At 42.4% G+C, this 22,328-nt stretch overlaps 1 protein-coding gene across 1 annotated transcript in view; it reads right to left on the reverse strand.

The window, feature by feature from the left end:
* The window catches only part of Edem2 (ER degradation enhancer, mannosidase alpha-like 2), a 170,119-nt gene that overhangs the window by 87,374 nt on the left and 60,417 nt on the right, over positions 1-22,328 (reverse strand). Inside the window, exons 6-8 of the mRNA XM_037414120.2 lie at positions 10,527-10,680; positions 6,152-6,280; positions 4,841-4,946 (exon numbers count right to left, since the gene is read on the reverse strand). Coding sequence (XP_037270017.2) covers positions 4,841-4,946; positions 6,152-6,280; positions 10,527-10,680 — 389 coding nt within the window. The remainder of the gene's footprint in view (positions 1-4,840; positions 4,947-6,151; positions 6,281-10,526; positions 10,681-22,328) is intronic.

The raw sequence follows: 22,328 nt of genomic DNA on the forward strand, positions 1-22,328 counted from the left end.
GCTTTTGCCCCCACAAGCTAATAACTCTCTAGTTTCTAATCTCTCTTAGGGTGACTGCTTGTGACTCTCTCATTTATTGCTACCCAGGGTGCGATCACATCTGTTTCTGTGGAACGCTAAACTACACAAACAAGGCCGCCTATTTCAGTGTATTGTTTTGGGGACTCAGAAAAATTAACTCTGTCTTGCTGTAATCATAAGACTAAAGATTATTATAGTTTTCTCACTTGTTTTGTTTTGCAGATGACCGTAAATTGATACAGTTTTCTTCCATGCGCTCATTCACGCAGTTTACTTACGCTACAAAAGTGTGCACCACTTGTTTTCGCGCTAGCGAGTCGAGCGGCGATTTTTCCGATGTGCCGTATCAGAATCTGATTCACTGGATGTAAGTTTGTCAGACCAGGATTTATTTACAAGTTCAGACTTGGGTGATGATGAAGGAGCGACATCTCGAATGTGTGGGGCGAGACAATCTAGACCGAATCAAAGTCTACTATTCCTCAGTGTTTAGTTTTAGAGCAGAGACATTTTTTTAATTGAAAAGTACTCTGGTGCACTTGTTTTTGTACGTCTGCGAACTATGTATATTACAATGCATAATTTTATTTTATAAAAAAAAGTTGTATGAGTGATTTGCTTGATATTAGTACTACAAATAAACCATGCTAAGTACAAAAATGATTTTTGTCACTTTACGGTCAAACACAAAAAAAAAAAAAACGTTTTAGACAATTTGTTTCTTAAACAAAATTGCACGGAGACCTGAAATAAAGATTACACATTTTTGAACTGCATTTGACACACACACACACACACACACACACACACACACACACACACACACAAAAATTCGACCCTGAATGTGCTAAATAAAAGCATACCAAAAATAAAAAAACAAGCTCTTCAACACTATTGCATTCAAAAAAGTGAAAATCAACACTAATGCAACAAGAGAAATGATCTCATACAAATACTTTAGAAGTGCATTATTCTGCACTTTCCTTTGTAAGCCACCACTTTGTCTTCAATACATTAACATTTGACTTGTGCTAATTTGACCTGAAGGGGTCTATGAAAGTGGTTGCATTATCCAGCGGCTCACATCAAGAAAGAGCCAGAAAAGCAACAAAGCACACAACAGACTCATTTGGCTGCTTCGTCACGATTTTACAAAGTAAAAAAAAAAAGCTAATGAAAACAAAAAGACATATAAAATGAAACTTACATCAATTTTTCAGCGAGAAAAACTTATCTCTGATTCCATGAATAAAAAAAGATGGTCAGGGAGTATATGGCTAGGTATAAGGCTCTCTCACATATGTTAGAAGTATGTATACTCACTTTGCTTTGGTAACTACATGCTCAAACCTGACTAGCACTTTTATATATTTAGCATTCTCAAGCAGTTTTGAGTTATGGGCATTGGGAAACATTTCTAACTTATTTCTGACCTCCCCAAAGCATTACCACAAAACCACTCGCATCAATTTCAAACATGAGGTGCATGAGAATTGATCACATGTAGTCTAGTGATAAAACAAGTAGATCCCGCCATTTCATCGCTAGCCATGCTTTTCTGACAGCTGTGTACAAATTTAGACTGCAAAGCTCACATGACAGGCCTTACTTGCATTGCAGTTGTAGATCAGTGGAGATAGTGTAGAATACTCTATAGATTCTCTTCACTTTCTCCACCTCTGGCCCTAGGCCACTAGTTCACACGTAACTGAAAAATCAGTGGCTTTGCTGGTATCACGAAAAGTGCGGCAATAAAGTGGAACATAAAGTGAAATGTTTCAAAATACAGTATACTCACGATAAGTCAAACGATGATATTTTATATTTACAGTTAATTCAAACATTGCATATTTTTCGATAAGCTACTATGTTTTTAAATGGTGGTTAATTCAAACTGCACCATTCAGTTAATTCTGCTAATTCATGCTTTTTTCTTATCCATACCAGAAACGTTACGTGTTTTTGTGCCATTGAATTAATATTTGTGATGCCATATTTAACAAAGAGCCAAAAATAAAGACAATTGCCAGCCTACACTTGCCACAACATCCAAAGACATGAGCATAAAAAAAGAGATATGCAACAAGACAAAAGCAATGCCCATTATAATCGCCCATCTCTGCTTTCCCTAATATGTTGCACCAAGTAATTTTCAAGTTTGCCTCTTAAAATTCAAATTTTTGATAATACAAACGAAATTCTGGGGTCCCCTAAAGTTTGAATTATCAAAATCCTGCTATACAAGTTCTCAGTATGTTAAACCTAGCAAAAACAAAAAAAAAACTGAATTTTATTACATATGTGCAAAAATCATGGAATTCACAGAAGAAAATCGGCTGTGCATAATGAACACCTGCCTTAAAGAGCATAGCAATAAGAAGTAAATGTGAAATATTCCTAAAGGAGAAGCAAAGAACAAAATAAATTGTATAATATGCAGGGATCCAGCTATGATAGAGGACGCATAAGTATCAAGCAAGATAAAATGCAGTGACCACAAAATGGTGATGGCAAAGATCAAACAACCTACACGGAGCAAGAACATAATTAGCCACTAAAACAGGTGAACTTATATGTAATCAAGGTAAAAACAGAGCAATTCACACTTGCATTCGAGAACAAGTACAGTGCTTTAAAACAAGAAGAAAATAAAGCCACAATGAACATGAATGAAACCGGAACTAGAATAATTTAGGAACCAACACTTTAATAGGAGGTAAAGCACCAGGACAAGAAGAAGCGAGCTCTTTTAAAAATAAATGACAGCAGATGAATGGAACTAGGTACCTGAAGACACAGAATTTCAAGCTGCCAAAACTGATCAACAAAAGTAAACTTAGTGGCATATGGAACTATAATCTCAAAGAGATAGAGGCAGCAGTAGAAAAAAGGGCAACAGCATCAAAGAAGCTAAAATATAAAAGAAAACACTGCAAGAGAAAGAATATGATGCATGCGACAACAGATGAGCCGGATAACATTTAAAAATTGTAATGACATAGTGAAGGTGACTGAGGAATTCTATTTTAATTAAACTGTACAGTTTCACTTATAGCTCAACCCACCATGAGTTAAATCAATTTCCAATGTGACACTAAAGTTTTAGGCATAACTACCGATGAGGATAAAAACGCTCTACAAGGAATGTCCCGCTTAAGTCAGCCGAAGATGACGAAATAGCAACCATTTTGATCAAAGAGGGAGGAGGTTTTATATTTATTAAGCCTGCTACACTCAACACAGTATGTCCGAAAACTTCAAATGTACCTACGACTTAGAAAACTGCCAACACATATTTTGCTAATACATAAACAGAGAGACTTCACTAAGAGACCGCAAGAACTTCAAGTTGATTTGCCAACATTTAGCATTAAAGAAAATACTCGCGAAAGGAATTTGTATAGGATAATAGACAAAATAAATTTTAATCAACCTAGAAAGCAAGCTGGCTTCAGGAAAGAGGACTCTATCATAGATCACCTTTAGTGATCAATGAAATAATTAGAAAATATGTCAAATACAAAAGGATAACCCATTTTATGGCACTTACAATTACAAAAAGCATTAGATCGACTCTGCAAAGATACTGGTGTTACTGAAGGCATTACATCAATGAGGAGTACTAGAAACAAAAGTGAATAACTACAGCCAATATAGACAGATTCCACAGCTATTTAGCTCCTCTTCAAGAAAAGCAGGAAAATCCCGATCGAGAAAGGGCTCCAACAAGAAGACACAATCTCTTCATTGTTATTCAATGCATGCTTAGAAGTATTTAAATGAGTAGACTGGAAAGAAATAGGGATAAAGACTAACAGAGAATATCTAAAGAACTTTTGGTTTGGAACATCGCAAACTTCAGCAACAACGGTAATGAGTGGATTGAATGAATAAACTTTATTAAAAGTTAGTTTGGCAGTTTCCTAGAGGCAAAAATAATTGTAAAAAATAACTGGAGACCTCAATTGAAAAATTGCCAGAGCATAGTTAAAAACAAACACTCAGAAAACAAAATAATGCTAGAAGGCCAAGTGAATGAGTGATTGTTCACAATAGATAATCAGACCCTAGAATCTTTAAAAACACATTTATCTTAGCCGAATAAACTGGGGAGTCTACTCAAGTGAATAATCTCAACTCACGACTCTAAACGAACAGTGTACAACCATTGTATTTTGTTAGTTCGGATAAACAGGGCAGAAGCTTGAAGACTAACAAAGAAACTTGACAACTACAAAGCATGTGATAATATGAAAAATGATCGGACTAACATTAAGAGATAGTAAAAGACAGCAGAATAAATCAAATAAATGAAGATAGATAATATTCTAATTGATTTTAAGAGAAAAAAAAAAGAGTCAACCACAGCATATATGAGAAAAACAAATAGTTGATGGTCAGTTAGATTGATGGAATGGATACCAAGATATGGGAAGCCTGGCCAAGGATGAATAAGATGGAGGAGATGGAGCGATGAAAGTAAGAAATCTGCAGGCATAAAATCGAACCAGCTGACACAAGTGAGGTTGGCGGGGAGCTAATTGGGAGATCCCTCTGTTCTGCAGTGGATATGAAAAAACTGATGATGGCGCCGTAAAAAAATGTGTTAGGTTACACATATATTTAACAACGAAGTATAGAACTGTGGATACTAATAGTTCTTATTGTGGCTTTAAAGTTATTTTGCTGTTTCTTCTAAAAATTACTCATTCTGATGGAACATTCAATAAACAAGTGTGACCCACAAAGGGTTAGAAAAAAAAATGAAAGGAGGCTGCACTTTCAGATGGTGCATCATTTAGCTTGTACTACTACTCACCTCTGCGTATCCAGTCCCCATTGTGAATATTGAGGACAGTGCCCATGAGATCACTTGACCTGTGGCGCTGCTGCCACAAGTAGTCCATAGCAGCTCGTGCCTTTGCCTACACAAGCCACAAAAAAAATGCAAAAACACAATATGAAGCATTTTTTGTCAAGACGCAAGATGCCTCATGTTACTGCACAAAGCAAAGTGGTAAGAATGATTATCCTTTTTATAAAATTTTATAACACTTCACTAGCCAAGTAACTACATTAGTTAAAGAGCGTAAAATGACTCACGCAGAGAAATGCCAATTAAAATTTAAGTAACACATAGACGTAACATGAATGAATTAATTTACATCTAATGCAGCCCTAACTTAGGGCTATAACAGGAATGAATATGGCCCATCATATATGTATGACAGTAAACGAAAAGATTGCTATGACACAGTGATCGTCTGCTACGGAAGTATCGTAGCAGACGACACGCAATTTTGTTATCCACCTATGGCGCCAAACAGACGATCCCGCTAATAAAAGGAAAGTTGTCCTTGCCCCGGAGTCGTCGTCCAACGTTCAAGCCGGGCGGGACTTTGGAGCGGATGAAAAAAATGTGCGCCACTGGAGGGGCTGCTGCATTGGACACCCCTGAAGCTTTGATTGTGCGCTCTTTTAAGAAGTGCAGCATATCCAATGCGCTTGATGGCACCGAGGATTGCGCACTGTTTGAAGACAGCGACAAAGAAGTCAGCGACGAGGGAAGCAGCGACGACAACTCGGAATGAGCGCTGAATCGGACTAGAAGCAGCGCAAAAAAAAAAAAAAAAAGACGTCAAAGAAACACAACAAGAATAGAGGCTGTATGCTTCTTAAGCTATTTGCATCAGAAACCAATTGCTTTGTTTCATCTTCATATTTAATAAATGTTTTCTCTTTGTGAAAGCTGTTTTTGCTGTTTCGTTCGGCCTAAACTCGAGGTAAGTTTTTTATTCCCGGGCTTCGGACTTTAGGGAGTCGGCTTAGAATCGAGGTCGACCTAGATTTGAGTAAATACGGTAGGTCCCGAAAAAGAAAATAAATTGTAGACATAAATTCTAAAGATCACATTTGCCTATATTAGAGATAATGTTTTGTGCCAGCCGCTCGGCAGTGAAATGGATTCCAGTACCATACACTGTTCCATCAGCTTCTTACATGCACTCTGTCCAAACTGTATTTCTAAAGCATTCACCTTGTACAGGTAACTACCTTATAAGGTGCATTAAACCTCAATAAAACAGACAAGAGAAACATCATAACCTTTACAAGGCAGGCATCGTCTTACCTCAAAAATAGGCTCCCCAGTCAGCCTGCTAAGAGCAGCAAACTCTAAAATCATTGTGCCAGCACATGCTGTGCATGTCTCGTGCACTTGTCCCAACTTGGGTGACTTCAGGCCTAACCGTAAATTTATCTGTAAAAAGCAAAACAAAAAGAGGATCAAAACGTTGAAAAAAATGACAGGTTTAAAGTATATGATCACAAAAAAAAGGAAAGACAGTGAATAAAAATGAAAGTAAACAAAATAAAAAAAGCCTTACCAAAACCAGAATTACATATAAGAAAACGCCACCTATGACCATGTCTATTCTATGTCACATTTTGCAGTTTTATATAAAATACAATAAACAGTAGCTATAACTATTCCAGCTCACTCAGCTACAATGCAAAATAACTATTTAAACTGGATCACTGTAAAAGATGGCTTTGAGTGGCTAAGTACAACAAAATCTGTCCGTCCGTCTGTCCGTCCGTCCGTCCGTCTGTCTGTCTATCTAGCAGCCTACTACTTATAGCTCTCCTGGCTATCAATCAATCAATCAATCAATCAATCAATCAATCAATCAATCAATCTATCTAGTGGCCTAGGACTTATAGCTCTCCTGGCCATTTCAATAATAGTATCGATACCAAAATTTGTATGGAATAACATGACGGTATGACGAGAATAAGTGACTAGTCATAACATGAAAATCATGACATGTAAGTCATGAACGTCATGATATACATTTCATGGCACGCTGCTCTTGCAGTGGTTTCATTCATATGACATATTGCAAATCTGGTATGGTATGACATAACTGCATGGCAAACATAAGTGACAGACTCTAAAGTGGAAATCATGAAATGCATGTCATGTAAGTCATGACTACACAACCACACTCATGGTTCACTCGCAGTCATTTCGGTAGCTTCACATATACCAAATTCGGTATTATGAGCCATGACTAGATGATGAATGTATATGATATGACCGGTGCAAACATGATAATCATGAAATGCATGTCATGTAAGAATATGACTTCATGCCACGCTCATGATGTGCTCGCGGCCGTTTCGCTAGCTTCACATATACAAAATTTGGTATCACGTGATGCGAACGGACGATGAAGGTAAATGACATGTCCAAACATGCTAATCATAACATGCATGCCAGATAGAACATGACTATACTCGGCGACAACTCTCTGTGGCAGCACAGCCAAAGCTATGTGGGCAGAGCTTCTGCACATGTGTTACTACGCCAAGTAGTCTGTTTTCGTGCAATTTCGGTTTCGCAAGCGCATCCGACATGTACTTTTTCGCACGACCACCATGCAATAAATATTACATTTATAAAAGAGGCAATAAATAAAATGTTCATTTCTAAAGGAAAAGAACACGAAGCTTTTTTGGAGCGTTAAGATTTATTTCAGAAAAAAAAAAAAGACGTACAGCCGAGCATCAGTCATGAGTAGGTGTCTGATGTTAATGGATTCAAGTGGATGAAACGCAATCTTTGCTCGACCAAGAACAGGGTCCTGATGCACTGTGGCGGAAGTGGCTTAACATTGTGACCGCAACAGAACAAAGCCAAGAAATTTTGAAACTGCTGTTCTTTGTTCTTTTCTTTCATTGTGGGGGAACATTTCTGAATTCAATCGCGAGCTGTGTTCAACCAGATAAAGTAACAATGGCACGCCTCCGTCAGTCCAGTGCAGCAGTGGATATTTATCGGTGGGACAACTTATAGAGAGAAAATGTTTTATCTGCTGCTGCTATAGCAACCAACGTGGTCGGTCGCAACGCTAGCGTTTGCAGTGCATCTTGTTAGTTTGTTGGCGGAAAGGGGGCATATATTTTTAGCTTTAGTTCCTAACACGCCATAGCTGCGTTTGCCTCCTAGGAAATTCATATTTCTTGCAAAACATTTGTTTCTACGACGGCGCATTTTTTATCTTGAAGTTGCGTTATCCTGTCTACAGATACTTGCTGCGGTCAGCAGATTGATGGGCATGCATCGTTGTTAACTGTCGATAGTGTCTTGCGAGTGTCTTCACCATGGTTACTGTTAGGGTCTGTGAATCTGGATTGGAAAAGTTGATGACACCTAATCTGCAGGTTGCAAACGCGGTCTCTGTTTCTCACTAAAATTGGCGCAAGAAAATTTTGAGGCTGGTCGAGCATTTAGGCACAGCGTGGCACAATTTCAACGAATTGCATGTTTCTGGCTCAGCTTGGCACAAAAATAGGAAACTGTATCAAATTGGCACAATTGCTACAGCTGTTACAGCCCTGCACACAGGCTAATCCCCCAAACAAAACACTAAACAATAAGGATTAAGAGAAAACAAAAGAAAGGCAAGTGGACAGGGTATGAGCTAACCCTATCCATTGTATTCTTTCTCCTTCCTTTCAGTCCAATGATTTTTTTTGCCACCATTATTTTTGTTTAATGCCCGGAATGAAAAAACAATTCGACAGGGCATGCGCTTACACTGTCCCCTGTCATTCCCAGAAACCTGTTTTGCGGGTTGTTTAATGGGTTACCAACAGGCAGCTCAACACATTTCAACTTTACTGCACATGTCTATCTCTCGCTACTTTGGTCTCGCTTCATGGGAAACAGTCTGACGGTGGGGGACTCCAAATTGGACCTGGAACGTCATCGCCGCTTGATGCTTCGAAGTGTAACTGCAGTGTTGACGTGCGTCATCCATTTTGGAGTATAACAGGGCCTCAAGAGATTCAACTTGGTCTGCTCCCATTGAACCTGCTGGCTACATAGCTGTACAGGGTGCTTTTTGGACAATACAGCTCTTTTTTAAAGTTCTATGACAGCCAGGCCGTTGTTGTTTTTGCACACAAACCCTATATTGTGGCAGATTTACTTTGCTGGAACTAAACTTATATTTATGTGACTAATAAACAAAAACTCATCAATTATAAACTTGAGGGCTGTCGTTTATACTACTACCGTATACTGCTGTGGTAGGTATCAATTTATGGCATGCTCATGTTTTAGAAAATGCAAAACTTGCACAAAATTCAAGATATTCACAGCGAAATTTTTAAGAGCGATATGAGAACTGACATGCCAGGAGCACAGAAAATGCGGCCTGTCTGTTGTGTAAGAGCTGAACTACATGTGAAAAGAAAGTGATAAAGTTTGACCCAAGCTGTGCTGAAGCAAAATCTGGTCAGACAAATGGGCAAGCATTCTGAAATACACACACAGGCACACAGCTTATTCTTTAGGTGCGATGCGTGATGCTCATCTGTTCCTTCATTAAGCTATAAAAAGGCACAAGGTTTCTCATCAGCTCTCTCAAGCTATAACTTGAGGGCATGCCTCAAGACACTACCCTTGGCTGCATCTTGAAGGTTGCCAGTGCAACAAAACAGTGTCAACATACGCACACAAGGTTTTTGGCTTTTTGTCTAAATATGGAACAAATTTTAGGACGTATGCCTAACAAACACCCAATTTTACACTTACTTATACTCCCTCATTGATGAGTTTTTTGTGCACGAAATCAAGAACACAGTGCGAACACCAAAGCTCCCTCCCACATTAATGAACAAGACGACTTCTCACATCTCTCACAACTACAGTTGTCGAGTAAATGGCTCTCAAGTGCAAGTGCCGATCCCAAAGTCACTGGAACCCTAATGAACTGGCCAATTCTAATGACTATGTAATAGTGGACTAAGTCATGGCAATCGTTGTTGCATAATCATTAAAGATAGTACAGTTTTCTGGTACTGTTGATGTGCATTTGGAAAGTAGAGGGCTGTTTTCTGGGGCCATTGGGTGCTGGAAATGAATCCCCACCTCCCTTTTTTTTTCTTTTTTGAATGGAGATATCCTGAATTGAGTGCGATTCATGTTCCTATAAACTCGTCACTTTAATTTCACATGAATGTCACCTATTCTTGCTTCACAAATAGATTCATGATCCCGTGCTTTGACTGCTTACTATAGCCTCAAGTATTACCACACAGATTACTACTGCTCTTACCTCTTAGGCTATCAAGCAAACAAATCATCCCGAGTTCCTTTGACTCTGGCACGCAGTGCTACAAAAATATATGCTATGACACTAACTTGAATGCCAACAGCTTGAAATTTCATAAAAAGGTGGTATCTAAATTTTTGTAGGATTCCACACTCACAATAAGCATGCCGGGAAAAGGGTGTATGCACTTGAAAACAAGCAGTTAACCGTTGACCTAAGCTTATTTTAAACAAAAGTGGGACAGTACTATTTTTGCTACTCTATGTATAAAAATGTGAACCACATGTATGAGAGTAGTATCTCCTTAGCTGTCTCATCTCATCTAGCTGCTAGCCATAAATAATAGTCGCTCATGGTGCATATTTTGGAGACAAATCTCACCCTAGGATGCGGCACACCTGTGGTTGTATTAAATGCTGGCAGTAACCGGTACCCTAGCTCCTTAGCCATGAGCAGCAAGTCGCCTCTGTACCACGTCATGAGACCGTGACGTTCCTGCAGGTATGAAGCCAGGATGTGCCCACTCAGGAGGCCCCTGCATAGGAGTGCATCAGAGTACAAGTTCATCGCACTGCTCTTTGCAGCAATAGTAGTTGTAAATCACACATGCATGAGGAGTTCAGAATTAAACTCTAGAGTTTTAGATGCCAAAACCACTATGCCATTATGGGACACACTTTTTTAAAGGGTTCAACATTATATCGACTATCTGAATCTTGTGCGGGAACATGTACAGTTGCTGATTGATAATTTGGACGTGATCATTCAGAGATGCCCAAACACATCAGCAGCTTTGCGGCACCGCCACTGGCTCCATGGACTTGATGCAAGAGGACAACTAAAATTTGAACATATTACAGCAAACTGTGCAATAGTTATTCGAACTCCAGCTTGATCACTGCATGCAAACTTGGCCATGAAGTTGAGCATAAATTAACTATATTTTAGTTTTGATAAATCACCAGCATCACTTCAAAAACAAATATACCAAGCTAACTGACCTAACAGCTACTGACTATGTACAAGTTGCAACACAAGCCAAGCCAAAAAGCTGTAAAACCTGTTCTTTCATAATCTGTCATGCAACCTTCATTCTGAGTGACATAATTTCAGGAAAGTTTTGCAAGCAATTTCAAGTGACACCAATTCTGCCTTACATTATTTAGAACTGAGAAAGACAGCAAGGGAAGTAGTGGAAAATGACTGCTATGAAGAAATATGCCAGGGAGAAAAATATGCCATCATTCAGCAAACACAGAGTAGTCAACAATCCCATCCCCAAGAATCAAGAACAAACAGTGCATGTAGAGACTACTTCATTTGTAGCGGCTGCACGAAAATGGTTAAAATATGTTATTGTAGCGTTAGCTACACTAGCCTCGCTGAGCCAATTTCGCGTGGCACTGGTCTGCGCATGCGCAATGATACTCCACCGCCGCCGCGCGCGGCTCACCGCTGGTGTGCGCGCAATTCAATGGGCTGCGCAGACGATCAGTGGTGTCGCGCACCGGAGCCAACACCTTTCTCGCACTCGGCCGCGCGCGACTCGCCGCCGCCGGTGTGCGCTTTCGACAGGAGTGCCGTCATAGCCTTGGTAGACATATGGACGCCGACGCGCGCGCCTTCCCTGTGCAGTCGCCATTTGACACTGCGCTGGAGCCACTTGATAGCGCCTCTGACTGGCGTTTTCCACTGTGGTATAGCCATGGAGAAGGAGAGTGCAAATGCTGCTCAACGGTGCAGTAGAGCGGAGAAGCTTAACTCATCGGATCCGGAAGTAATTGCCCGGCAAAATAAATATACATGTGCCACATAATACGTATACCGTGTGTGTGTCATTAGAACAGCTGTAAGCATGATAATCAAGCTAATTCTAGACAATCAGGAAAGCTTTCCAGAGGAGTGACGTCATGGCCTTTCCAGAGGAGTGACGTCATCCGATGCGCAGTGGTGTCACGAACCGGAGCCGGCACCTCCCGCGACTCGCCGCCGCCGGTATGCGCTTTCCAGAGAAGTGACGTCGTAGTCTGGGCAGCCGTAATGGCGCCGGCGCGCGCGCAGCTATCTCACACTTGTTGTCTGACACTGCGCTGGAGCCGCTTGATAGCGCCTCTGACTGGCGTTTGCCAGTGTGGTATGGCCATGGAGGAGAGCGCAGATGCTGCTCAACGGCGCACAAGAGCAGAGAAGCTTAACCCCTGGCAGTTAGCACCTCCCGCGACTCGCCGCCGCCGGTATGCGCTTTCCAGAGAAGTGACGTCGTAGTCTAGGCAGCCGTAATGGCGCCGGCGCGCGCGCAGCTATCTCACACTTGTTGTCTGACACTGCGCTGGAGCCGCTTGATAGCGCCTCTGACTGGCGTTTGCCAGTGTGGTATGGCCATGGAGGAGAGCGCAGATGCTGCTCAACGGCGCACAAGAGCAGAGAAGCTTAACCCCTGGCAGTTAGCGGTTGAGCGTAGGAGGAATGAACAGAAGAAGGCTAAATGTGCTGCGGAGACACTGGAGCAAAGAGAGGAACGTCTAGCAAAGCGGCGTCGCCAGGAGGCTGAGCGACGTGCCAGACCATCTCTGCAGCAGCAACAACAAGACGCTGTCGATGACGTGAAGGCTCGCCGATCGAGTGACTATACTGTGAAACTTAGCGAAAGCGCCAGTGTGACTCGGACCTTTGATACGGACTTTCTAAACAATCCGTTTGGATATGTGTGCGACGTGTGTGAAAGACTATGGCACATGAAAGACTTGACGCCACTAAGTAGTGCCATGCGTGAAACTTTGAGTTTAGCGGCGGCGCCCGAGTGGGTTGAAACCGTGGCACGCGTTTGTACAATGTGCAAGAACTTTCTCGTTAAGCAGAAGATTCCACTCTTTAACGTTACCAATGGGTATCGTTACCCGGCCATGCCGCCAGGTCTACCGGTTGTGAACGATGTGGCCGAGCATTTACTTCCGCCACGCATTACCTTTGTTCAGATCCGTCGTCTGATGAACTGGAGAAACGGTGAGTTTGGCATTAAGGGACCCGTGGTGAACGTGCCGGTAGACACGGACGAGATGCTAAAGCAGTTGCCTCGTGGCTTGGCAGACGATAAGTGCATAGTAGTGAACATAAAGAGGAGAATGTTTGCTAAAACTACCTATCTGTCGAACATGGTTTCTCGCATTGTGCTGGGACCATGGGTTGAGGTACTGAGAGTCTCACCGGTGTATGAGCACTACGGCATAAACATTGACGAGGGACGTTTGGAGAGGCTGTATTGGAAAGCCGTCGCTCCAGACGAAGACTTTAACGTGGAGGCTTGTCCCGATCTCGCAGATTTAGATGATCCGATGAATGTGGCCACAGCTTTGACATTGGACCAGCATACTTTGGTGTACAATGAAAACGCGGTCTTAACCATGGCACCGGGAGATGGCAAGAGACCTGTGAGCATCTTGTACGATACCCATGCTGAGGAGCTGTCTTTCCCTCAAATATACTTGAGCCAGGCTCGTTATATAACCCCAGAAGCTAAGCCTACTTTGTTTTCCATTGCCTCGAGTGAGATTCAGAGGAAAGATAGATGGGGGCCTTTGCCGATGCACGTACTGTACATGGTTATGAAGGTGTTGCGTCACCGTGTTTTGTCGCCAATGACTATGATGTATCGGAGCACCGCGACAACTCGTGGTCTGACCAGACAGGATATCGAAGATCCTGACAAGGTTAAACAGTTCATTGAGTAGGATTTGGTATTCATGGAAGGTGTCCCAAACACTGTGCAGTACTGGCAAAAAAGGAAGAGCGAGCTGTTCGCCATGATTAGGCAGCTTGGGAAGCCGATGGTGTTTCTGACACTTTCTGCATCTGAGGTGCATTGGCCAAAATTGCTCGAACTGCTTGCGAAACTGCAGGTTAGGCCCCAGGAGTTGGGCTTTGACGAAGACGAGATGAACCAGAGGTACGCGGCGACGTTGGTGAATAATGATCCAGCTGCGTGTGTAATTTACTTTGAACACATGGTAAGAGTGATTATGTGCTGCGAAACTCCTGGACAAGCCCATTTAAGCCGTACCACATGGTGGAAAGCAGCTGAACCTTTGCTAACGCTACGTATATCCTAGCATAGCTGAGCTAAGCCACTGCCATTTTTTTTAGCTATGCTTTCACTCAGTTCAGTGCCACTCTTATAATCCATGGTTTATGACTGCTGACTGGTTCCATTAAGCTAAGTGGGTGGAACATTGCTCTGATCCTTCACAAAGTGTAAAAACCATAAAAAGGACTGGTCTGCAAAAAAATGTCCCTAACAAAATTTGTGCCACAGACTGTGTAAGCCATAGGTAAGTGCATGTGCGTACAACAAGGCATTGACAACTTTGGCCACACTGTTGCACTATGACTTTTAGACATTGTCTTTCGAACAATATTTTCCCCGACTAGCAGCAGACACATCAGTGGGTGACAGTGCTGAAAGGTAACTTGGCAAGGTAAGAACATAAATTCGTCACTGTAGCAAGAATGCCACCATTCATTAGACATTGATGCATGTTGCGCTGGTCATGCAAAATTAATGTTGTCCCTAAAAAGTAACACCTACAAGTGGCCAAAAAAAGATAAACTTTTTTTGGCCACTTGTAGAAAGTTCTTTAATTTCTAGTGAGTCTAGTATTTTTTTACCTTTATTTACTTGGACTTCTTGGAAGTCTTCATCCAGTGAAGTTATAAGTTAGCGACTGAGTGTTTGTTTTTCTCATCTTGGGATAGGATTGTCTATGCGATTGTTACAAATTGTTATACCTTTATGTGTGTAAAAGGGTCCTGAACCACTTTTCAAGTATTTATCAAATTAACTCAGTATCAGAGTTCATTACCTCTAGAATTGATAGCCACAAAAAATTCTCGGATCTGTCAAGAACAAGCAGAGTTAGAGGAATTCAGCGCAAGCTTCAAGTGTTTTCTCTCCTTTTTTTTTTTGTCCTGATGAGCACAATGAAAGCTACACAAAGAGGGATGGCCAGGGGGAAAGACGTTGCATCAGGCCGCATCCTGACCTTCAGAACGCATGATGGAATGCGATCACTGTCGGTGCGATTCTTGTCGTGAGTGTGGCTACTGTGTAATGTTAGCAGACTATAGAGCACGGCGCTGGCACATGACGCGACCTAGTGGAAGAAAGTGCAGCTCCTTTATCTTGGGTATTGGCCAAAATACCATACTATCTGTAGTGTGATGCTGGGCTGCAGGCACTGGCAACTCCAAAGAGAGTGAGCGCAGGCCTCTGTATGAAAAAAAACGAAGCCAGAAAAAATGGCAACTTCACACTCCGCTCCTAAGCTCTCCTTGCTATGCGTGACTGCAAGATTTGGCTGAGCTGTTCATAGCAGTGTCTGTTTTCCGTCGGATGTGTTTTCTCAACCAACCCAAGGGGTGGTTCTTGACCGCTTCAGCTAATTAAGCCCCTCTCATTTATGCTTTCCTACATTCTTTACAAAACTTTCTAATTATAACCATCCCTCCTCTTTCTATGATCAGTTGCCCTCTATCTTATCTCCCACATTTTACAGTACCGTTGGGCAATGAAAAATTATGCCATTTTTTATGCCTATGAACCTTTCTTTGCTATCTCTCCTTTTGTCCTCTATTAAATACCATAAATTACTAGCTCCTTTTCTTCACTTAATTAGCATAACTATATAGAGCTGCTGGTAACTTAAAAAAAAACACTTGAGAAGCCACACTGCACAGGTTACCAGTGGGTTAAAGTCTACATTCCGTGTGTGAGAACTGCTTGGTTGTGAAGTACCTACCTTTTGCCAATTGCCAGGCACACCGATTGAGTATCTTTCAGAGAGTCCTTAGGGATTTTGTGATCAGCACTGATGGCAGAATTACTAGGTAAATGTAGTCACTTGCTAATAGCCAGTTTTTTTTCACTGTCAGCATTTACAAAGGAAGTGAACAAATGAAAGTGAGTCTCAAACCAATGCCTCCTGAAAAAGGAAGTGTCTTCAAAGACCTCCCTGAGCCGGTGCCATGAAGAAAGGGCCCCTTCCTGATACCAAACCGTTATGGTCTGTTTTTTTATGGTCTGTCACCCAGAACTTAATCAGTATAAATTAATGGACAAATATATTTTACAAACAGCTTGTATAGATTTCATACATTATAATGACCCGGCTAAGCTTAATATAAACAATATTTTTTTGGCTAATGAGAGAGTCAAACATCATCCATCAAAACATGACTGCCCTTTTAACTTGTTTTATAAAATTTTGCGAACGACAACCTCTGCAGGGTACTGCTGTTCTCATGCTGAATACAACATATTGCAGCACACAAAACATGCCTACAGCCTCTACGAATATGCCAGTGGCTGGCTCAGTTCTCAACAGAACTGCACAAGATAACCACAAATGCTATCTAGGTTTCTTTACTGTGGTGGACATAGAAGTGTCGCATCAGCCCTCAATAAAAGTCAACAGCCTTCTCTTGTGTTTTCAGTCATTGTGACCTCAACTGCACATATATTCCCCACCATGATAATGGCAACGAGCACTTTGTGGCAGATGAGCTCTCATACGAGAGCTTTTTGGTGTCTGAACGCTTAGGTGATGTGGTCATAGATGATGGAGTTATTCAAAGCATCTAAATTCAAAGTATTTAAAAAGTAAAATTAAAAAAAACTTTTCGTGTTTCTACAAATACAAAATAATAGTTAAAAATAGTTTTAAAATAAAATGTGGTTAATTCTTTAGATACATGCCATCAGATACAGTGGCTATGAGATAGTGGATTGTTGACAGTAATTGGCAATTAATGACTAAAATCCACTAATTGGCAATTAATATTTTCTTTCCATGGGCTCATCATAATAGGAAAATCGAAGCAAGCTCTCTGAAAATGCCCTTTCTTAGACCTGCAAAAGTATGAGTACCTGGAAAACTAAAACTGTGGCCCTCAAAGCATGTCTAAGCAAAACAGGCGTGCACCTGGCCAAGCCCCTCCAAATGATATTACTGCTTAAGTCATCAAGTAGTAAGAAGACAGTGCTACATGGCTCCATGTTGTCAATGATAGCCATATAGCAGCAGTGTCCTATTTCCCAGTCATTCGGTGATGTATTTTAAACAATATTGTCAAATTAAGGGACATAGGCCCATATAAGCCCAGTAAGCCAGAACTCGCATCAGTATAATTTAATGGGCCACTAAATTTTTCCAGCTCTAAAAGCTAATATATTCTATAAACAGCTTGTTTAGATTTCATAATTATATGACCCTGATAAACTTAATAGTATAAACAATACTTTTTTGGTTAATTAGAGAGTAACACATCATCCATCAAAACATGGCTACCCTTACTGGCGGCATGTCTCTCATGAAACCAACCTTTCCTTTTCATATGCCTATTTTTAAACCTTATTTTAAGTCTTTAGGGAATGATTTCTAGCTGGCTTTGAAAATTCATTGTAAATTCTAGGCCACATGCTGTCTGGCTTGCGTCTTTTCACAAGCCTCGACTACTGATCGGCAGCATTTCCTGACCGTGCTCAAACAGTGTTGCGGAGTCCCTTTCAGGGTTGCAATGGGGAGCGTGCATTAAGCTGGTGGCATCACTGCGCAGGAGGGAAGAAAACAAAGTGGCGTGATACGTGCAGCAGCCGCTCCACGAGACGTGTCACGCTGATGGAGGAGCTTTGCAATGTCGCATGAAGTGCGCTAATAGTTACGAGAAATGCCCTCCTGGAACAAAGTTCTTCCGTTTTCCGGGGCGACAATGCCTCCTAGGCCAGCAGGAATGCTGGATTCGCAGTGTACGCTGTGTGAAGAAAGTGATCCTGTGCATGGTCATGGAGTACATGTTGTTGCTAGTTCGCTTTGAATTTACGCCTCACGCCAGTGAACCAGTCTTTTTACAGTGCAAATGGCATTGAGTAGCAGCTAGCAAGATGATTTAGGGTCTCAATGCACATTTTGTTGCCACAAAGTCATCAACGGATCCAGCTTTTCCATCGTACGCTTCTGCTAGTTTTCTGCCAACGCACCGCAAAACTTCGGTGATCGCGGAGGAGGAAAGGTCGCGCTTGGCTGTAAGTGCATTATTGCTACGTGAACTGTAGGTCAGGTGAGCATTTTTCCGTCATGCTCATTTGCAGGTAAAAATTTTTACTTGCAAGACCTACATATTAGCAGACAAAGTAGTTCGCAAAAGGGAATACTAAGGAACAAGAGCCCAATGCATGGCATAATGCACAGGGACCGCGCAAGTACTGCATTTGCCCCTTGACAGCCCTGCGCATGTAAGCAGTGCCACCCCACGCTGTTTTTATGTTAAGTGACGGCTAAGATATTACTTGCATAGACGACGCATAACATATTCACTCAATCACTCATGCAGACGAGGAACCTCCACAAACGAAACTGCAGCATAGTAAGATTTGCAAAATCGTTACGGCATCACTAAATGCATGACGGGAGGCAATGGTACGTACTAGTGCCGACCTCACTTGGTTTCCCTCAAGACATCATGCTACAGCACTTGTTTCACGTTAATGTCGCTCGGTAATAAGCAGGTAAAATGATGAAAAAGCGTTTGCACAAACCCCCATCATGACGGCGTATGCTTCCTGGTTCCCGTTGGCTTGTCCCACACACCGCTCTTTCAAAATACTTTGTCCGACCGTGGTCTCTTCAGTCGCGTTAAAAACGTGCCTTCTGCCGCATAATTTGTCTTCTTTCGCCTCGTTCGAGGCTCTAAAAAAACCTGCGCTCTTTACTTTCTTGAAGTTGGCGCGCTTCTATAACACCAGTAGCCATCGCACACACGCGTGTCCTGCAAAATGCGGGGGCCGCAGAAGGACAGACGAGAATTCGTCGCACGTCAGAAACTCAGCGGCCACTCGAGGCGCTGACGGCGTGCTGGCGCACTGCATCAGCCCGCCACCTGTAGGTGCCGCACGTTCCCCACAGTAGAAATCGAGTCTAGAGCAATTTTTAGAGCAGCAGAATAATGTTAATTTTGGAGTGCTGAAATCACCCAAATTCGGAGCAGGTTTAGAGAAAAAAACATTGATTTTTTTATCACAAAAGACCAAATTTGGAGCTGTATGAAAAATATGTACAAAGAAAAAGATATGTACAAACTATTCAACATCCCCTAAATTATGCAGAGTGAATATGCATTGCTATTTCAATAAAAGTAATCTTTTGAACCACCCCAGTTAGCAAGCAATCATAAAGTCCACATTGGCATTTGCCACACCTGTCAAATCCTTTGACAGGCTCCAAGGATTGAAATATGAATCTACCAAGCACGCGACCTTGATATTAACAAAAATTCATAAAAGTGAGGAGTAAGGGTGGCACAAAAAACGACAACAACAACTGGCACGCAGTTTTGTTTGACTTTTTAGGGCTGCAGAAATATTACACAGTGTTCCAAAAGATTGCCAGGAATTTTTTCAATGCAAGCAATCATATTAGTACTCACAATTATGTGGCATGTACAAGCATGAATAACTGAACAAACTGTGCTGTGTCCCGTATCTAATGCTAACAGCCCCTTCCAAGTATTAAAGCGCTTTTTCACAGGCCATAGGTGTATTGCGGCAGAGGTGGCTTTAGTGTGCTTCTTCACAGGTTAGAACACGTCCAAGAAATTTTTGAACCGCGACACTCCCCCCACCAATGTTTCGTGATAGAATTAGGTCTAGGACACAACGTCTCGGCCCACTTGCAGGGAGCGTTTGACTAGAAAAGTAATAACGGCACGCGCCTGTTGGCCTGGTGACGGCACCGGATATCCATATAATATGCTATTGCTATGGCAAGCAACGTGGTCACCGGCAATGCGAGCATAAATCACAACATGCCGCAATGGCAAAGCCAGGGGTGTGTGTGTGTGTGTGTCTGTGTGTTCAACTTCCACCTGAAACATTTCACACATCCCTTCCCCCCTGCCACTTACCCAGCTTTTTTTTACGTCGCTTCTCGCTGAAATGGTTTAGAAACTAAGCAGTGCTACTATCACAATATCATTCCTGGAAGCTTTTACAGTGAATAATGTTTGCATCTGAAGAAACGTGTCGCGTTGTTTGCAAGGCTTTGGCATTCTGAGATTTTGGGCAGAAATCTCCGCTGCAAGCGTTTTAAGCTGGCTCGGCGACGAAATTAAAGCTGCAAAGCTGGTCCTACTTGTACCTGTCCGAACAGATCTGACCGGAGTCGATCACTACGATAATTTTCTCTAGGCAGAGGCTCATTTTACTGGTAAAAGCAGGACACAGTTCCAAGCTTTGATAGGCCAATATTACAGTGTGACTCTTCGAACGTGCAAAGATATACTCAAGCCAGAGACAAACATTTTTATTTTAACCTTCGCACGTTTTGCTAACATCTAAACACACACAGATGTGACAAAACATTCGGCTCATCCACCAAACTTCACTTGCACGCAAGTGTACAATATATTGATACATATCTTTAGTATAACCTAATGGCTAAAGGCACTCCGAAGTGTTGTCTTGTGATGAAGGTGCAACACAGGCAAGCGTGCAGGCCAGTCACAACTTTAGAAAAGCCTACTAAAATACTCATCATGTAAAGCTGATAAATAAAGCATAGTGGTCATAATCCTAAAGCACCGTAATGAGAAATGCAGTGTGGGCAGCTGTAGTGAGCAGAAGTTTTATGGTTCAGCAGTGTGGCAAACAGGGCAAGACTAAGAAACATAAAGCACAAAAAATGTACAATAAATTATATATATATATATATTGTCAGGGAGAATAAGAGACAATGCCCGTATGCCAGGCCTGCTGCTTTTATTCTGCTTCGGTCTTCCTGTGCTTCGCGCTGGCCGAGTGCGACAGCCAAAGCTTCGTTGCCGCTTTTCATCATTACACTTGGCCATGACTACAAGCGTGTGCAGCTGCCGAAATTGTCTCTGGAGGGCGGCGCTGGGAATGTTGTAGTGGCTGGTCACTTGTATGCCGCAGGCTGTCCTGTTGAAATGCCATATACTTCGGTGGTCGACATTGGCTGAATCGTTCTGGTCGCAGTCCTCGGTGATGCTGTAATTTGGTCCGCTCATCTGCCAGAAGTATATTTGGAGGGCGAGACTACCTGCATCGCAGAGATTGGTCTCGTCCACGAAGCGTCTTTCGGTGCATACCTGCCAAAAATACACCTAGCTGTCGTCTTCTGCTGCCTCGTGGAGTAAGCGGTAGACAGGGCTTGCTCGAAGAAAGTCGCCGGAAAAGCTTTCGAAGAGACACACCAGGTGGCATAGCTTCTCGACTTCTCAGTTCGGCTTCTATTAAGTGGTCGGTCACGTTCGCATTCTGGTTAACTCCAGGCGGACGACGAGAACCTTCATTAGCCAAGCAATCTTTCTATAGCTTTTGGAAACCGGAGAAGCCACATGAAACCTCCATGTTAATACGAGGGCGCTCTATGGGTATTGTGGTTCCTCGGTATTTTTCCTCGTTGTAGTCCACAGGTGATGGAATTCGTACTGAGAAACACTGGGGAATGTCTCGGCCAATGACTGCCGTGAGGTCTTTGACAAAGAAGTTCGGGAAGTAGGTCCCGACGCGCAATCCAACAGCTGAACACCGAAGCCCACCTTACAGCCTGCTTCAGTGTCTCTCGCATGGCATTCCGCCGCGATGTCATTTGGAGCGTTAAAAGGCACAGGTGTGGAGTCGGGATGGTTCCCTGTGGATGCATAACTCAGAGTGGCACCTTTCATGAGGGTTGTCTTCAGTTTTGGTCACTAGCCGTGATGTACTTGCATCAGATACCGATGAGTCTGCAAGCTCAAGTGGTGAACTTCAGCTGAAAGCTGCAGCTTTGAGATGGAAGGCCTCCCTGAGCTACATCCAGGATAGCGGCCAGGTTAGACTGAGTGGTGGCAAAGAGGTGGGAGGGAGTCAGGCCAAAAGTAGCAATCAGCTAGCAGTTCCATTCCACCCATAATCGCTGCCGCACGCCTTCATACCTATGCCATGCCGCGGCTGGATTTCGAAGATGGTCTATTGCTGTGCACTACTTCTGTTGTTCTGTCCATAACTTGCGAGCTCCAAGAGCATTGACGGTAGCCACCCAATCGTCGACGTCGTTCTGGAAGCAGCAGAATGGCGGTAGCTCGCAAACAGCCGGCGATGACGATACAGTCTCCGAAACTCCAGAGCATGTCGAC

This window comes from Rhipicephalus microplus, chromosome X, assembly GCF_043290135.1.
Source record: "Rhipicephalus microplus isolate Deutch F79 chromosome X, USDA_Rmic, whole genome shotgun sequence".
Taxonomy (NCBI): domain Eukaryota; kingdom Metazoa; phylum Arthropoda; class Arachnida; order Ixodida; family Ixodidae; genus Rhipicephalus; species Rhipicephalus microplus.